This window comes from Pteropus alecto, unplaced genomic scaffold (genome assembly GCF_000325575.1).
Source record: "Pteropus alecto unplaced genomic scaffold, ASM32557v1 scaffold79, whole genome shotgun sequence".
NCBI lineage: Eukaryota > Metazoa > Chordata > Mammalia > Chiroptera > Pteropodidae > Pteropus > Pteropus alecto.
The window spans coordinates 17,651,742-17,671,276 of NW_006494612.1; the positions used below are offsets into that span (position 1 = coordinate 17,651,742).

Genomic DNA, 19,535 nt, shown 5'->3' on the forward strand with positions numbered 1-19,535 from the left:
GCCGCTGCGCACCATGCTACCTGCGGCCGCCCCGCCGAGGCCGCTCGCTGCTCCTGGAACCCTCGCTCGCGGCGTTGACAGCCACCCTAGCGGAGCCGCCGCAGTTCAGGGCTCGGACAATTTGAAAGTACAATAGTTGGTTTCCCAGTCCACCCGACCCGCTTCGTTTGCCATCCCAGCACGCCCATCGGATCAGAGTGGAGAAGTCCGCTGCTTGGGTTCTCTCTTGCTCTCTCTCTATTACGCCTAACACCTACATATATTTCTAAAACATTCAATATAATTAACAATCAAAAGAAAAAGGAGAAAAGGAAGGGAAACATTACTGGGTTACTATGCACTTGCGACTGATTTCTTGGTTTTTTATCATTTTGAACTTTATGGAATACATCGGCAGCCAAAACGCCTCCCGGGGAAGGCGCCAGCGGAGAAGTAAGTGCAGGGTTTTTTACGCGTTTGCTCCCTCCCGCCGCGTTCACCTGTCGGGTCGCTTTGCCAGTCCGAAGTCCGCTCCCAGCGCAGCTGTCTTCCCGCCCTGCATCCCACGCCTCCGAAGGAGGGAACAGTTTAGGCTCCGGTTTTACCGGCGTCTCACGCTTTCCTCTCCGAGCCCCGCTCTTACCCCGCATCGCATCCACGCGGATGCCAGAGTCAGGCGGACCCGACGCTAATGTGGCTCCCGCCCCCTCCTAACTTCAGGTTCGCAGAAAAGTTCGGTTCTTCGTTTGACTAGCTCTAGGGACTTATGCTTTTCTTATGAGACTCAGGCGGGGATCTCGAGTCCCAGGGATGCCCCCCCGACCACTGAGTAAACGCCAAGAGAGGCGCGTTCCGTGGCGCCCTGGCACCTCGCGTCGCCGCCTCGCGTAGGGGGACCTGGCAGGGCCCTCCCGTGGCGCTCGGCTGCGAAGAGCCCGCTGGCCAGCTAGGGAAGCAGAGAACGAGCCCCTGCGCGGCTGTTTTCACCCGCCACGAGCGAGTGGAACAGAAAGGCGTGCGAAGCGCTCAGGGTTCGCGTGTCTGTGCGTTTCAGAACCGCTCGCCGTCCCACTGATGGGGCTGTGAGGACCTCCAAACCGGCCACTGGGAGCTGGGTTTCCGGTTACAACCTTGCTTGTCACGCGTGAGCGCGTTTACCATTTCAGGCTCTTTCAAGCGGGTCCCCTGGGGCAGACGCAAACCGAAGGTAGGGTTCTCCCTAAAGACTCATGCTCTCCTCCTCACTGCCTCTTACCCCGACTCCTGTTACTTGGAACGTTGGCTTGTGAAGACTTCTTAAAACAGTGCCCTAGCTGAGATTAAACGAGCACCCCCAGAGCACTCTCAACCCAGGTTGGTCTGTGTAAAAGGTGGCATCGTCCTGAGATGAGGGGTCCCTGCTCCCGGCTAGCCAGGCACGGGGGCTGCTCTGGCGTCTGTGAGGCGTGGGGTGTCCTTTTGTAAATAGTAGAGCTGGGGGCGATCCTAGCTCCGCGGGCGGGGGGCGTAGAGAGAGGGAGGGAGAAACCTTCTGGAGCTATTGGGGCGCAGAGAGGGATGCTATTGCCTTGGCCCTTCAGACCTCCCGGGTGGACGAGCCAAAGACGCTTGGCAGCGTCTGGTCCAGCGCGGGGAGCTCCCTCAGTACCTTCGTGCAGGCGCGAGTGCAGCGCGGAGGACACAGCACATGCTTGTGTGAGATGCAGATTTAGTAATCGCTTCTCCTCCGCTGTTTGTCCCTGCCCTGCCCCTGGACGTGAGGGTCTCCTGAAAGCTGCCTTTGTGCCTCTCGCCTCTGGCAGACAAGGTTTGATTCACCTGAAAATTGCCTTTAAAAAACGTGGCGGGGCTGGAGCGCCAGGAGCTCTGGCTCGGCCTCATAGCCTCTAGGATCGCGTAGCGGGGGGCAGGAGGACCTAAGCTAAACACGTCAGGGCATCCGATTTATTATTCTTGGCCTCTGAATGGTTTGTATTCTTCGTAACTCCTCCAACCACCCTTTCACGGAAGCCTTGCCCTCGCGCCTGACGGTCCCCGCCTCCTCTCACCGGTCCGGCCCAGGAATTGAATCGCAGGTCAGTGAGGAGAGGGATGCCGAACATAAGCGCAGCCTCCTGCTTCCATCACTTTTCCAGTCGGTGCCCACCCGGTGCCCATAGCCCACTGTCTCCTTCACCGCACTGAGGACTTGCAAGGCCAGAAGCCACACAGGGACCTGGGTGTCAGTGTTAGAGGTGCCCCCGATTGAAGTTTTGGGGCCACTTTTTCTGAAAGAAGACGCAGGAAAGAAAGTTGGCCATCTATCCATTTGTTCCTACCTCCCCTCACCGGGTACAACAGTGCGGGAAGCTGCCGGGTGAGGCAGCCTCAAGGCTGTGGATAGATAGCACCTGGATAATACACCTCTAGAATCAAACTAGAGAGGAATCGCGGAGTCAAAAGGCCAACTCATTTTCAACCTGCCTTAATCGTCTCAAGGCCAAGTCAAAGGCGCCCTCTGGTTGTGTAGCGGGGATGAGAGGAGTGGGTGGACTTGGGTTGAAATTCCAATTATTTTGTGAGAGTGGGGCTGGGAGAGAGCTCCCGTAGCCCGGGATGCTCCTTGCTCCTCCGTGCTTGAGTCTGCATTTGAGCTGGATTTGCTGGTGCAATCCTGGGAGAGGGGCGACCCCTTGCGTCTTTCGAGGAGACACGCGAGACTCTCTTGGCAGGTGCAGTATGATTTTTTTTTTTTTTTTTTTTGAGAACGGGGAAGGGATGGAGGGTAAGGAGAGATTTTGTTAAATGTCCAGAAACTCAAGATCAAATTGCATGTGCACATACTCATTTGTTTGAAAATATCTGAAAGAAACACATAATGCATCTTTTTTTTTCTCAAACAGGGACTAGGAAAGGTTGTTTTTGTTTTTGTTTTGTTTTTAGTGAAAAATGAGGTAATAGTCAAAGGTATTTTAGAAAGAAGCGGCCTTTCCTGCTTTTCCAAGAGATAACTAAAGTGAATATTTAAGAATATCCCTTCTAGCCTGTAGTTAATAGCTTCGTTTTCCTAAACTATTAAAATCCTAACTATGTGAAAGATAAAAAAAAAAAAAAAAGAGGGGGGTGTAAAAACCATTTTTCAAAGCAATCTCATGAATGTTTTAGTAAAAGGGTATCTTGCAAAAAAAAAAAAGATATTCATTTGTAGTGTTAAATACTGCCAAGTGTACGGAACCATGGCTAATCCTCAGATATAGCTGATAAAGCGATATCAGTAGTATCCTGTTTCCCTAAAACGACTGTTATACCATGTCTCTGTTTTGTTGTAAACTGGTGCTGTTGTTTATTGTTGTAATAGAAATGATATCTTTAACAGGAGCTTTGTACTTTAAAAATATCTGTTGAGTTAAGGGTGAATGCCCAATAACTGCTTTGCCTATTTGGATTTATATATAGATAGAGATGACTAAATTGAATTTATTCATGATAAAAATGAAATGCAATCATTATTTAAAAATCCCCAGGCAGTAATTTTTTTCAGAGAGAAGCTTTAGCTTTAAGGATAGGATGCTAAATCAAGGACCCTGAACCCAGTTTTTAACTCATTTCCAAATCAGCCTTTGCAACTTAGTACAGTAACTTCTGAATTCCAAGTTATCTACTAATAAAAATAATGATCAAATTTGCCATACTAAAACCACAATACCATACTATTGCACCACATTTTCACTTGAATTATTCACTTGGGCACCAAAATAGCCACTTGAATTATAGAGGCAGGAATTAATGTTCCCATTTTACAGAGAATGGACTCAAGAAACAGAGGCTAAGTAACTTATATAAAGCCATGCAACTAGTAAGTGAAGCTTGTCTCCTGCTATTTATACTATATGCTGATTCATGTCCAAGAGAAGATGTCAGGCATGTTAAATAATAAATATTATGGTCTCCAATATGTTTTGAAAAATAAGCTGCTCTGGTTGACTGGAAAATTTTGAACTGATTATTTGTATTATATGTTATACATTAATGACCAATGTCAAAGAATTAAATACCTAATAGTAATAGTGAAGCTTGTTAACTATAATATTATTTGTTTATTTAGAAGATATTGTAGGATCATATTATACCAGAAGACTATTGTTAGAAACATCAGTTGCCATTGTAGTATTCTTTTTATTTGATGCCATCTATTAATTGAGTTTTAATTGTTTAGATTCTAGATAAATGCAAGTTTGGAAAAACCACTGTAAGCATAATAATTACAAAGCACCCACTGCATAATCTATAAAACTTTTAAATCTTTCACAATCATGTTTGAGATAAAGTAATAAGAATACAAGGGAAGTAATTTTAATGGTAATAAAATAAAAACTGACTTATTGGAATATACTGGTTATTGCTCATGACATTGTTTCAGATGTTGAGCCATTCTTTGAGATTCTGATACGCTCTTCGTGATTACACTGCTTATCTTGGAAAATAACAAGGTAACTATGAAGTAGAAAAATCTTTTATTCTGCTATACATTTTGTAATATTAGTTTTAAATGAGTGTACGGTTTGAATATTGGCTGCGACACATTTCCTCACCTGTCTACTTTTCTTACCAGTCTACCTGTTTTTGAGAGAGCCATTGTTTAATAGGTGGAGACATGAGTAAAATTTGCTGGAGAAAATATATTCCCCAACATATGTGAAATCTGTATGAATCACACACATTCAAACTCTTAGGCAGTAATGGCAACATCTAAATACAAGTAAAAGACACTTATTTTTGTGAATTCCAATTTAGTCGTCATTACACTATAAGAATTGTTTCTTAAAATACCTTTTTGTTATACTATTTTGATTCTTTATTACTTCAATAGCATGATTTTATTAACATTAAGAATGATAATTTTTAAATATTGTCTTTTTAGTCCCAAGTTATTCTATGTAAAGTAATTGAGAATATAAGGATAAGTGTGAAATTGATTTAATGTACTCATTTCAATATTCCTTTAAGCATGAAATATGAACACTATTTCAACTTGTAAGGAGATAAGTTTTGCTAAACCATTTCTCCATTAACTATTTTCCTGGTATTTAATACTCTACAAATTAAGTCCCCAGAAAGCTATGAATAGAAATTACAACATGCAGTTAAATTTGATTTTCAAGTCATTATGGGGAAACCCTTGCCACACTACCACAAATGAATTTATTAGTCATCGGATTATTCTAGACTATTTGAATCTGAACAGAGATCTCCAGATTGCTACTAAATATAAAAAGTATTTTAAAAGTAAATGATTAATTTTTTTAATACAATAGTTTTTCTAATTCTTTTTAATGTTGATAGAACACTATGTGGAGTTGTCGGAACCCTATGTAAAATTAAGACCAGATGATCCCTCTGCAGTTATTAGAATGAACTATCAAAAATTAAAACTATTTTACATACAGCGATTTACTCAGTCATTTTTCCTTTCCCTTTTATCTCTATCTAAATGTTTTATTTTGGACATTGTATTAACCTCTCTTCCCACTGCCTTACTATTCAGTCATTGCACTCCCTGAAAAATCTTTTTCCAAGTAGTGAATTCTTGAAATGCCATCAGAATGGGTATTATGTTTCATGAAATGTAAGAATCAGCTTTGGTTACCATTAGGAAAACATCATTCAGTTTTGAGAGCATGGTAAGGATCATGCAAGACAGTGTGTTGAAATTATATGTTTTACTTGGTTAGGACTATTTCTTCTCTGAACAGTGCATTGTACACTGACATTCTTTTGAAAATGATCATTTGAAAAAGTGTTGCATCATAAATTATCTAGACTTTTTGCCTTGCTTTTGATTTTGAAGAATAATGTGGAGCTATAAATTTTTTCTTAAAGTTTAAAATGATGGGATTATCTTAAAATTTACTATCTGATGGACAACCTATTGAGTTTGAAATGCTTTGCAATTTTACTTTAACAAAATTATATAAAATATTATAAGATATATATCTGTAGTATATGCTGCCTGGTTTTTGTTTTTTGTTTTTTCTATTTATTTAATTCTGCCCATCAGATCTTTCCATTCAGGAATATTACCAGTATTCTGATTAAAGTACTCATTCAGCAATACTGGAAAGAATGAAATGTTTCATTCTCAAGAATTATGGCAGTGCTAAAAATGCTGCTATCTAAGTGCCATTGAATAGGAAGTAATCACATTTTCTGCTCCAAAGGCGTTTCAACAACATGAAACTTTTAAGCAAAATACTTGAATTATTTCACCTATGAAAAGTTTGAGAAATTTCAAAAATTCATTTAAAAATATGGGTACAGGTGCCTCTTATCTGATAAAGGCATTTCTGCCTTATCTATAATCTTGGGAAGGGGTTTAGTTACCATCTGCTCTCACTAAAATTCTTCTGGAAGTTTTTTTAGAGAAAATTCAACGGTACTAAAGAATATTATTGCCCAATTAAATATATACATTATAGCTTTTAACTGTCTTTATGCCTTATGTAAGAATCTAATCCAGTCTTCAAAACACTGCCTTATTGGGGTTTCATCTGATCTTTAAAAATTTGATGAATAGCAAGCATTAGAAATTCATGGTAGAGACGGAGACTTAAGAAGCCATCGAGGGAGGATCCTTGGTGTATATTGGAAAAAGTAGACTGAGAAGTAGAAGACTAGGCTCTAGATCTAGTACTACAACTAATAAGATCCGGATAACTCAGTCAAGTCCCTTACCCACACTGGGCTGCAGTTCCTCATCTGTGAAATGAGGCGGTTGATTAAAAATTTAGATCTAGGTGACTCCTATAGTCTTAAACTTTTAGTCTTTTGGAGCACATCAATCACAACTAGGGAGTTAAACAGTCCTAAACTTAGTTTTCTTTTATTAAGTTTAGTGAATGAAGATTAAGAATGAAAACAAATATATGTATCTATTTATTATAAGTGAATTCCTTATATAAAGACTAATTAATAAGTAACTTACCAAAGTAGATAATGAATAAATTATGATATTCCCCATCTTCTCAATTCCTAATGCCTGAAAACCATAGCCATAGGATCGATCAACATACTCAGCCATCAGCAGATCTATCTTATCTTTGGGCTTATAGTCAGGAAGCTGGTTTGCAATACCAGCTAGACAGATGCTTCAGAACTCCCCTACCATGTCAGGCTTTCAGAATTGGCCTGTGCTAGGATGGAAGTAGCAATTACAATGGCCCAGGTTTAAGGTGCTATGACAGTTATAAATTGGCAACTAATTGGGTTGAAAGAGAAAACAAGAAGAAGGCCATATTTGGCACTAAACTTTGAAATGTGAGGACTGAGATCTGGGTGGATGGGAAAATAATGGAGATAAAAAGATGGGGAGGTAGAAGAAGCAGATTTGGTAGGAAACTTATTTTTCTTTTGAGAGCCAGTAGGGCATTTCGCAACTTCAAATCAAAGTTTCAGAGAGTGTCAGGGGCTGAAGAGAAAGTATGTAGGAGTTACTCATGTAAAGGGGATAACCGAATACATGAGATACAATCTAATAGTGCTTTGTTTATTATTAAAAGTGTTTACAGTGCTGACATAGAGACTCACTTATTGGTAGTATCAAAATAATATTAATTACATTAAGGTTCTTTATCTAATTTAAAGAGTCTAATATATCATTCTCAACTGTAGTTTCTCATTTTTATAGTACTTTCTGTATTATGTAAGAGAATGGTCTCTGGTAATGTGAGCTACAGTTTTAAGTTGTCAGATCTTTAAACTGAAGATCATATCAGAAGTCTCATTACCTATGGAACTATATGACTTTGCCACAATTCATAGGAAACCTGAAAAACTTTATGGTAATGAAAGATAAGTTTCCTTAAGGCATAAAAATAATTTTTTCATATCATTCCATTTTGATCCAGTATCTACTCATAACAGTCGCATTCTACTTTCAAGTAGATTTCTCTATAAAGTATGCTCTCATAAAATAAGAGAACATCAGAGTGGGATGAAACTTGAAGGAATTCAGTCCATCTATACAGAACAGGGATTACCTCTGCAACATCTTTGCCAAGTAATTGTCCAGCCTTTGCGACAACCCAGCCCCATGCCCTCTCTTTCTCCCATTCAACTTGGGCCTTCTGTATCAGAAGCAGATTTCTATTTTCTCATGTGTCTATTCTCTTAGCTCTCTTCTGAGACCTTGGCATGGGCATGGGGTTTAGTTACCTTAAAACATCTTTCTAAAATGAATACACAATAATGCAATGCACTATATTCACTCCCAAAAATTGTCCTCAGAAAACTAGCTGGTAAGCATATTTATAATTATACCCCAATACAAAGCACATTCCTGAGAGTAAGTGGTAAAGCAGCCCCCATTTTATAACCACATAATACAAACCACCACCACACAATGTAAAATAACAGAATTTGTGAGCTGCTTATTTTAGAACACTATTTTCTTAACATATGCTTGATAAGTTAGTAAGAAAAAGAACTGCTAGTTTCTCACTGTTATATTCTTCTCTCATACGAAGCGACCTCACAGATATGAGCACAATCATCTCAACAAAAGCTGTCGTAAAAGGAGAGGCGGTATCACATTTTGCTGATAAGGAGGTAAAATGTTTATGCTAAGGTGTGTGTAAATGCTTCACGGCAAACTATAGCTTCCTAGTTCTCAGAACCATTGTTATATTTATATACATTTTATCTTAATATACATTTATATTTACTTATTGAAGTGAATGTTGTGATAATGATTATTATTTAAATAGCAGCCAGATTTTAATCATCTGTGCCAGATCCTGTACTTGATGTTTTTGCAAATATTATCTCATTTAGTCCTCACGCTTACCCTATAAGGAAGGTGCCAATAGTCCCAAGTTAGTTGCCTCAGATCATTCAATGGAGATATGGTGGACCTGGGATGCCAGTTCAGGGCAGACTCTAAAGACTATGTCCTTCCTTGATTTCTTCGCATCACCTCAACTACTGAGATTGATACTGGAGGCAATCATGGAGGCATTTTCTCAAACCCCATCTTCTTTTTTCTTTCCCTTATTCTCATTTTGTTCATATCTCTTCTTCCTAATTTAACAAACCACAAATCTTTTCTCAAATGTTTATTATAGAAGTTGCCTTTGGTATTCTAGTAGTACTCTCTCCCACATCTTTTTCTTTTCTCTACCCATTTTCCTCTCTTTCTTTAAACCTGCCCTTTGATGATTCTTAAACATAAAAAGTTCCTGGTTGTTTTTTCATTAGAAGCAATAGAATAGCACAGTTTATATGAAATGCTCTAAGATTATTCTTCCCATCTATGGTGTGTGTGTCCAAGAGAAGATTAACTTAGGCATGAGGATGTGGGTGAAGTCTATAATTTTGCAGTTAAATATCAAAATCCTTCTATGTAATTTACAACCACAATAGATATTTCACCGGCTAGTTTTTGTTATCCAGAAAAGTTATCTTTATGGTGCTTCATAAAATCAGTTATTTATATTACTTTTACCATGAGCATTAATAGTAACTTCCACTCCAAATTTTTGCTTTATGGGTTTTAGTACAGTGATTTTCAACCTTGATTTTGAATTGGAATCACCTGGGGGGAAAAAAATGCCTGACTCTACCCTAAACCAAATGAAACAGTGTCTGGGGATGGGGCTTGGACATCTGTATTTTCAAAAATGATCCTGGTGATTCTAATGCGCAGCCAACTACTGTTGGACTCTTAATTTAAGAATAACTATCACTGCTGAGCAACTGTTGAAAACAGTGCAGTTCATGAGAGTTACACAAAATAGGCTTGTGCAGAGTATGATAAAAAAAATGGATTATGTGTCATTTGAATAGATAGTAGTTTAAAATACAAACGGGTCCGATAGTCTCATATTGCTTATCGATCGAATATTCATGAGAGTACACAAAATAGGCTTGTGCAGAGTATGATAAAAAAAATGGATTATGTGTCATTTGAATAGATAGTAGTTTAAAATACAAACGGGTCCGATAGTCTCATATTGCTTATCGATCGAATATAGTTAAACTTGGAGCACTGACTAGTGCAGACAAGACTATCTGATAGAGAATTGTCTCAGCCAAAAAGTTGAAGAGCAAAGTTCACACACTAGGACATGATAATGAGTTTAACAGATATTGGCTTCATAGAATAAGAACACTGATGCTAAGTGAGGTAAATTGGGGCCGAGTGTTCTTGCTATTGAACTCTAAATACCATGGGTGACTGAGGCAGTACATAGGATAAAAGATGCGGTATCAGCCACACCAAAAATGTTTTTCAAAGCTATTTAATGATAAGCAACAATTTTCATGTCTTACTAGATGATTGGTAATGTGCCCTAGAGTTTTTAGGAAAAACATAATGGTTAAATAACCTCCTAACAATAACTAAACATCCCTTTCTCTTATAGTTTCTATAATTTCTGACCAACTTTAGACTGACTACTGGTTATCAGTTAAATACTATAAATAGCGTAATTTTTAACTTCATCTTAATGAGTTAAGTTTTGTTGTAGGTTGTTTATCATGAACGTACTGTTTTTACTTCTCTACTAATGTGCTCTTCTTTGGGTGACTATCTTCATTAAATCTTGTTTATTATTCTTTTCTAGTCCATGAAGGATTTTCAGACCCTGTCATAAACCAGGGAAAGCTCCATGTAAAAGTGAGGTGGAAGTCTGGGCTTCCTGTCAGACTTAATTCTGCTTGTTAAGGGGGCTCCTTGGGAAAATTTGGGTTCTAGTGAGTCACTAGGCCAAATCCCAATAACACAATTGCCAAAAGTAATTAGACTGAAGAAAGCCAGGCTTCTTGGGAGGAGGGTCATCACAGCACTATTGAGCCATTGCTCCATGGTCAGACCTAGTTACATGTCCCTAAGGATTGGGAGCAATCATGAGTTACAGAGAGCAGGAAATCCACCAGAAAACAATGTTTTCCACCAATTTTTTTTTCTCAATAGGTTATTCACCCTAAGCATGCAAGAGATGTAAATACACCACTGGTATACGTGCACAGTTTATGTCATCATCGTCTTATAAACCACCTTGTCTGCCTCAATGAGTACAAACACACACATACAAAACTCCTGCCGTCATCACTCCAAGTTCTCCTCCTCCCTTCCTGAGTAGATAAAAAGAATCCAAGGAATTTAGTCTGAGTCTTTGTAAAAGAGGTGTCTGATGAGGATGGAAAGGGAAAGGAAGGGATCCTTGTAAACAACCTAAGGTTAGTTTAGATATAATATTACTAGCATACCATTTGGAAATAAAAAGAAATAGTAGTACATTCATGAGGACAGAAGTTCTAAAAGCTCAAGAGCTAGGAAAAGGCCAAGAATAAACTTATGACTTCTTGTTCTGAAAAACAATACCATGTGGAAACATGGTCCTATCAGTAGCTAAATAGAATTTATCAATAACTAAATGGTGCTCCGTTTTTAAATTTTTAATATCTTAGAAATTAGGAAATTTTTAAAACTTTCTATAGGCAAATATTCAAGTAGCACGAATATATCTGTGCTTAATAAAATACTCTTTTGACACTATTGGCATTGCCTCAAATACCCAGGAAAGGTGCTCTGTCACCTCATGTGATTGATCTTTAATGGAACAAAGACACAGAGCTCCCACTGTTTATATGCTTAATGTGGTAAGTTTCACATTCCTTTATGCTTCAGAATGACTTCAGTATATTCAGTACTCATATGACCTTCGACTACTAGCTCTCTGTTTAAACATGTGGATGGGCTGTATTGCTTATTTTAAATCCACAGACAAGCAGGCAGATTAACTTTCTGGCCCACCTTCTTTGGCAATGGGCAATCTCCAGGTAATATTTGGCAAATAAACCCTGACTCTGCACTGTGCACACCAAAGAGTTATAATGACCTGCAGTCCATATATTGCTAATCTAAGGGAACTATATATTTGATTTTTTTTAGTCTCGACTTTGATCATGAGATAATCTAAGAATAGGCGAATCCTAAATTTTGGAAACTTAGAAATAAAACTGTCACCTGTATTTACTTATATCACTGCTTTTTGATGTCATGTAATTTCTGCCATGAAATACAAAAGATATAGACAAATGCTGCTTGGCCACAAACTAAATGAGCATATATTGAGCAGCTGAATACTTGTTTCTTACAGAGTTTAGTCTTGTTTTCCAATTTATGATGAATTTGTTGATCTAAGTCCAAAAGGACCCTCATTACTGTCTAGTAACAAGAAATAAAGTCCAAAGGTGGTATCCCCAGCTCCTCTGGCTTTAATTCACCCACTCATTTCATGCCATCTCAAGATGGTAACTCTTAGCCTCCTCTGCAAAGACTAATATAATTTAAAAGGGGCTGTCTCTCTTTTCTATAGGATACTTCTCAGACATCCGCCCAACTTTCCAGTCTGCCCAGAACTTGACGTAGATCCAAGCTTTTAATACAGATCAGTAGGATTCCCCTGGAAGTCAGTTATGCTTGCAGGACCATGTTGATGCATAGCAAGCCTTAATACAATCAATAACATGTGCCATTCCACCCAGCTCTGAGCCGCCAAGACCCAGCCCCGATTCATGTGTGTTTTCAAACTTGTGGGCATTATGTGCCCAGACCTCAAAGTTCTATTTTAATAGAAAAAAGAAGAGTTTCAGAAGGAGGAGTTCCAAACCATTTCGGGCTACTGTTTCCACTTTCAGTACCCATGTGGACATCTCACATTTCAGGAATTCATTGTAAACTGTTCGTTTCTGAATTTAATAAATTGCCCATACTACACATGGAGGGCTTATAATCCTAGAAAACTTTATGTAATAATTTTTAACCAAACTACTTAAATCACAGGCTATGGAGCAGAAGTGCTATCATTCATCAGATAAGAACACATTTCAAATAAAAATCGCTGATTTTCCAATACAGGATATTTTCTCCACCCTTCTTAGCACAAATTCACTTCCTTATCCACTCTCCAGATTCGAAACCACTACTAAGATGAATCGAACAGCCTTAATTTTGGAATCTTTTAAAGAAAAAACAAACAATCAGATAGCCGAGTTAATTTATAAAAAACACTGTTGCATTTATCTTGGCAGATTTCAATCCTTCTCCTTTCTAATTCTTGCACGTTGACTCTCACTCAGCAGCTCATGGAAGGAATAAGTCGTTTCTATATATTAAGTGCCTTGAGGACCCTTGCATAGAATAACTTTGGTGTTTCTTCACACTCTTCATACAGATTTCTTTCCTCAGATATGATTTATTTACTGGGTCTCTGAAACCTAAATAATCCCTCTAAACCTGAAGCAAATGGAGAGTAATTTTACAAGAGCAATAAATGAAAGTGGCTGATTAGATACTCTCCTTAATCTGGTCTGCATACCGAAGTACCTTTTTGTTAATACAAATTCTTGATATTCTAGCAAACAGCTCCCTGAAATTCTAGGGCAGCTTAAAATTATATGGCCAGGGACCAGGCATTTTCCCTCTCCCATACATCAGACCCCGTTCCTGGGTGTATGCCAGCAATTTTGCAGGATTCATTCAGACAACTGTTCTGATGTAAATATTTAGAGAAATCCTTTCCATTAGAGATAAAACAAAGTGTAAGTAACAGTTCCTAAATGATAGATCTTATTAATGTTTGCAACAGCAAGCCTTATGCTATCCGATGCACAGATTCAATACTGTACACTGAAGAAAAGACTAAGGGGAAAAGAATCAAAACAGGAATTAGATTGAACAGTATTGTAATCTGAACTTTATATTATTGTTTTAAGTTATCGCTATAGAGATGATATGTTTTAAAATGCACAGAATGTAGGGGAAATGAGTTCATTTAAATTGAAAATAGCAAAAAATTGCTATTGGTGTTTTAATGGTTTAAAAAAGTGGGGGGCAATTACAGATCTTATTATCCCCATGCCAATTCAAATGCAGTTCTTAACAATTTCTCCATATTTCCATCAAAATGAAGTAATACATTTGAGGTCCCATCTGATGTGAGCTCTGGTATCTATATCATTATTCAAGAACTATTAAAAAGGATAATGGCTGGGCTCTAATGCTTATATCAAATGTTGCTTGTTAAAATAGGGTAGTACCCTAGCATCTAGGACGCTCACCAGTGTTCCACTTCTGTGTTTTCCTGTTTGCATGGTATTTTCAAGAGTTTATTATATGCTAGGGAATTACACAGCTAAGTAATTTAAAGTGTCAGAGGCTTTTTTGACTGGGTTTTAAATTAATTCTACAGTATTAATGATTACTGTGATACTTCACTAGAACAGGTGTACATTGTTTAAACTAGTTATTATTTCCTCCTTCTCTTGGTGATTTAAGGTCTACACTAGAATATGAAAAGCCATGAATTTTAATTCAGTGTATTTATTGATAAGTCACAATCTGATATCTCATTAGTATATGCAGTTTTTTCTTCTTTACAAGAGTAGGAATTTCTTTTATGTTAGGATTTTTTCTATAGAAAAGCATTTTAGAAAAAAAGATGCTATGTCAATAATGTTAAAATATCTATAATGGGATTTTATTTCTCTTTCTTTTACTTCAAACAAATAATGACAATCATTTACTGCTGAGTCTCCAACAGAAACCCGCTAGAATCTTGTATTTGTTTATAATTTAGCAAAGAATATAATAAAAATCGATTTTAGGGAAATGAAATGGAAACTTTATAAATTTCATTGCAGGAGAATAGCACCTGTCTAATTGCCTTTTTAGAGTCTAGATCTTCTTGAATTTGGACTTTAGTTAAAGAAATCCCACAATAGGGGGCTGGTGGATTGATTTCTAATTAACACTCTGCTATATAATTTAGTTTAATTAATACTCTGCTATATAATATGATTTAGACAAATCATTTAGTCTGTGATTTAGTTGCATCTACTATAAAATGGGATTCACAATCTTTTATTTACCTGAAAGCAGGAGACTGATCTTGAAGGTCCTCCAACAGTAAGTCAAAGAGCTTTTCTTTTTCCTTCTTGTAGTATGCTCTCTAACTTTAGATAGTTGTCTGTCAAAATTTCAAGAATGTGGAGTTAGAACTTGAATTCAGAAGCATAAGTTTCTCTTTGTACTTTCATGGAGTTTTTCGATCATATTTTTGGAAAGCTAATAAGTAAAAAAAGAAGTTTTGTTGGGGGAAAACTATGGGGAAAAATTGAAATTAACCCTAATTAAAACAGCATAAATTCATTCATTCAACAGCCATTTATTGAACATTTAGTATGTGCTGGGATTACAAAAGTGAGCAAAACACAAATGAAATCTGCCCTGGGAGCCTGTCACAGTGGTTAAGGAAAGAAAATATGAGCCAGAATTAAAAAATATTTGGCTTAAGATAAATTAAAACTGTTAGTCTTTATAAGCTCTATAATATTTTTTAAAAGGCTTGTTTAAATAGAATTGGAAATTAATTAGATAATTTACAAATGAGCTTAATGTTCACCCAGATTCTTCTCTGGAAAACAAGGATTCTATACAGCATGAGGATGAAGCAGGAAGGTAGACGGAAGATCAACTGAAAACACTGGAATTTATTGGGCCTCCCAGTGTTTTCTTGTCTGAAAATTTATGACCAATGAACAGAAGCCATCATTTAGCATGACGTTTGTGACAATCATAGGAAATATGCTATGCGCACTATAAACGTAGTTGGCATTGTTAGGTAAAGCTTGTAATGGAGTGGCATAGTTAGCTGAGCGAATTTCCATTTTCGGCACATTGACTAATTTCTATAGTTGAACTTTCACACTAGTTCATTAACTGGAATTACTTTTTACCAAACAAACATTAAAATATTTTCTGTTTAAAAATAGTGCAGTTTTGTCCATCTCTCTGAGGCACTTTTCAAACCTTTTATGGTAAACCTTCAACCACTACATGGAACATACAAGCCAATCTACTTACAGCACCAGTCTGGCAAACGCATATCAAGATATTTGGATTTCTCATGTAAGTCTCTTGATGATGTTTCTTAACATTAATTGATAGCTTTAAAGATGTCGGTTGCCAGAATTCAAAGTCTTGAAAATAATGTGATCCAGTTCTTTTCTGTATGTTATTACTAACTTGTAAAGGGTTTTGAGTAAAGAAAGGTAAGTATCAGGTATTTTTATGTTATCACATGTAACCCAAACAACAATCTCACGATATATTGATAACAACTATTTTATAAATGAAGAAACTAAGGCTCAGAATAGTTAAGGAACAGACCAAAATGGCTTAGCCAGAAATGGTAGAACTAAGTGTATACCCAGATCTTCTGGCTGAAAGCACAGCTTTCCCCACTGCACTCTGCTTTTCATTAAGCCCATTAAAGGAGAATGCCAGAGGAGGTTTAAATGATGGAGAGTTCTCTTTCTGCAACTCAGACTGAACTACTAATGCCTCCTCAGACAAAAAGTGAGGGTGAGAGAGTGTAAACCAGCCTCATTTGACAGAAGTGATTACTTGGGAAGTGCAATAAGAAGGCTTTAAATTCTTTTTAAAGCAGGAGCCTGATAAGATCACAACTATTGTTCTTAAAAGATCATTCTAATTGCTAAATGGTAGCAGAAGTGGTAGTAGGAAACAGAAAGCTGTGAGCTCTGTTAATTAAGGAGGTAGAATCCATAGGAAAAGATGAATGGAGATGGGCTGAGGAGGCTTCTTAGATTTCTGGTTTTAGTAACTGGATGGTGCCATTTAGTGAAATAGAAAATACTAGAAAAAGGACAGGTGTGGATTTAGGTGTTCAACATGTTTTAATAATAGTAAGGAAGATTTGTGGGAATAATATATATAGCATAAGCCCCTCATGTTATTTTTGAGGAAAAAGAAAGGCTGGAGAAGTAAGTTACTTGATTGAAGTCACTTTGCAATGGGAGCAAAGGGCAGAAACAACTCCTGCTGCCATTCTGCAATACCAAACACCACACAGCAGAGGGACGGTTCAAGTACTGACATTCCTGTAAAGTGCTCTGTGGCCCTTCTGACAATCTGATTTCTTATTTGTTTAATTAATGGTCATTTCAAAGAGAATTATCTGTTCACTGGATGAAGATTTATTTCACAATCTCTTTATTTCCTTACTCCATGAGATCCAAATCTTAAAAAGTTACTATAACCTGTTGCCCTGGTCTAACATGACTCATGATAGGGCACAATTTTAAAAAAGATAGTTACACATATTCTCATCTAATTCAGTTGTCAGACCTCTCATTTGTGTTTTTATTCTATTCTTGGGAATGGTCAGGTTCGAGTCTGGCCCTGAATTGGTAAAGTATCATTACACCCATTAGTAACAATAACATATCATTATAATTTCATACTACTTATTCAATTTTGTTCAATATCCTTGTGATATGCGCAAAGCAGGTTCTACCATTCTCATTTTACAGATAAGTGACTTGTATAGTATAGTAAAGCTAGTAAGTGGAAGAACTCAGCCTCACGTTTCTTATAGGGTGATATTTGTTTTGTTTTACTAGAAGTCCATGGCCTTCCCTGCATTGCCAATATCCCTGTTTATCTCCTGTGAAGTTCCTGCTATTAGTATAATGTCTTTGGGTTTGACATAAAAAGCGCGTAAGTTAGGGGAAATCTTTTTTCAGACAGGGTTATTCTTATTGGCTGACAAGATGAATTGGTGAATGTTTAAGATATTTTCCCATTTGAATGCCTATGTGTGAGCTCATCATGGGGGGGAAGGAGATAGGAAGGAAGAGGGTGCCAAATAAGCTATTTTAAAGACTGAACAAAAATATTTCAAATGCAAATTTATTTTTTTTTCACATTAGATATACATAATATTTTTAACATTTTATTTTTTTATTTTCCTCCTCCCCGCTCCCATCTCCCTTTGGGTAACCACTAGTCCATTGTTCATGTCCAGGAGTCTCCGTTTGTTTGTCCTATTCATTTGTTGCTTTTTATCTCACATGTGTGATATCATGTGATTTTCAACTTTTTCCGTCTGGCTTATTTTGTTTAGTATGATTATCTCGAGATCGATCCATGTTATCGCAAATGGCAGTATTTCATCTCTTCTTATGGCTGAGTAATAATTTATTGTATATACATACCACAGCTTCTTTAGCCAATCATCTATCATAGGGCACTTCGGTTGCTTCCATGTCCTGGCCACTGTGAATAATGCTGCTATGAACGTCGATGTGCAAATATCTTTTTAAATATGAGTTTTTAAGTCTTTGGGGTAAGTTTTCAAATCTTTGGGGTAATCTCAGTAGAGGGATTGCTGGATCATATGGAAGGTCAATTCTTAGTTTTTTGAGGAATCTCCATACTGTTTTCCATAGTGGCCATAACAATTTGCAGACCCACCAGAAGTGTATGAGGGTTCCTATTTCTCCACATCCTCTCCAACATTTGTTATTACTTGTCCTGTTGATTATAGCCATTCTAACAAGTGTGAGATGGTATCTCATTGAACAAAAATACTTTCAAATCTAAGAATAAAAGTCTAGGCCCATGGCTCCCCTAACAGTCCTTATAAACTAATAATAATTTTTAAAAAGTCTCATAATTATGTATTATTTTATAAAATTATTAAGAAAAATCAACTTTCTCATTTTATTATTTCACTGTCTATGATCATTATTTTTGTTAGATATAGGGTAATGAATTAGGATGCTGAAATTAATTCCCTAATTAAAATTGATCAGCGAGCCTTTTGGTGATGCAGAGTTCCTAAAGCAACATGCCTGTTGGGTGTGATGGAAAATGAGCCATGTTGGATCTTTTAGTAGCAAAAGGTTTTGGCTCTGTAGTCTCAATGTAGGATGGTCATTATAAGGCACCACAGGAAAATTTGTTTTATACTATGGGGAAGATGGAAAATCAAAGGAATTACTGTCAGTATCTCTGCTCCTACTCCAGGCAGTTTTCATGACTAACTTTCCAGGTCCTGTCGCCACAATGCTCACCCAGAACTAAGCATCATGGAATGATCTCAATCATTGGAAAATATAATGGGATATTTCCATTTTAAGAAATTAACTTAACTCCAGGAGTTTAGCTCTCTTTGGCTTTGGAAAACTCCTAGATTCCATACTTAAATTTGTGCATGCTCAGGTGTGATGGTTGAATAGCTGGGTTGGAAGCATCCCCCCAATTTTATTCTCACTCAGAACTGAGCATCATGGAATGATCTCAATCATTGGAAAATATAATGGGATATTTCCATTTTAAGAAATTAACTTAACTCCAGGAGTTTAGCTCTCTTTGGCTTTGGAAAACTCTTAGATTCCATACTTAAATTTGTGCATGCTCAGGTGTGATGGTTGAATAGCTGGGTTGGAAGCATCCCCCCAATTTTATTTTCTGAACTCCTGTAACACATGAACCACATCTCCTAAACTTTCACCACCTTTAAAATAGTGTTGTTTCCTTGTTATATTCAAAGTAAACTTCTTAGCCTGCTCCTTATGTTTAGTCTTAACTTTTTCTCCCTTCTGCTTCCATAAATTTTACATTTCAATCAAACCAAAAAACCTCCAAGAATTCTACTAACGCTAGGTGATCCTAGTCAAGACACCAAAACTACATGAGCCTCAGATTT

General features: G+C 37.5%; 1 protein-coding gene across 1 annotated transcript in view; it reads left to right on the forward strand.

The window, feature by feature from the left end:
• Window positions 1-3: 3 nt before the first annotated feature.
• Window positions 4-19,535, forward strand: part of RSPO3 (R-spondin 3) — a 76,025-nt gene continuing 56,493 nt past the window's right edge. Inside the window, exon 1 of the mRNA XM_006926149.2 lies at window positions 4-432. Within this exon, the coding sequence (XP_006926211.1) occupies window positions 336-432 (97 nt within the window). The 5' untranslated portion in view covers window positions 4-335. The remainder of the gene's footprint in view (window positions 433-19,535) is intronic.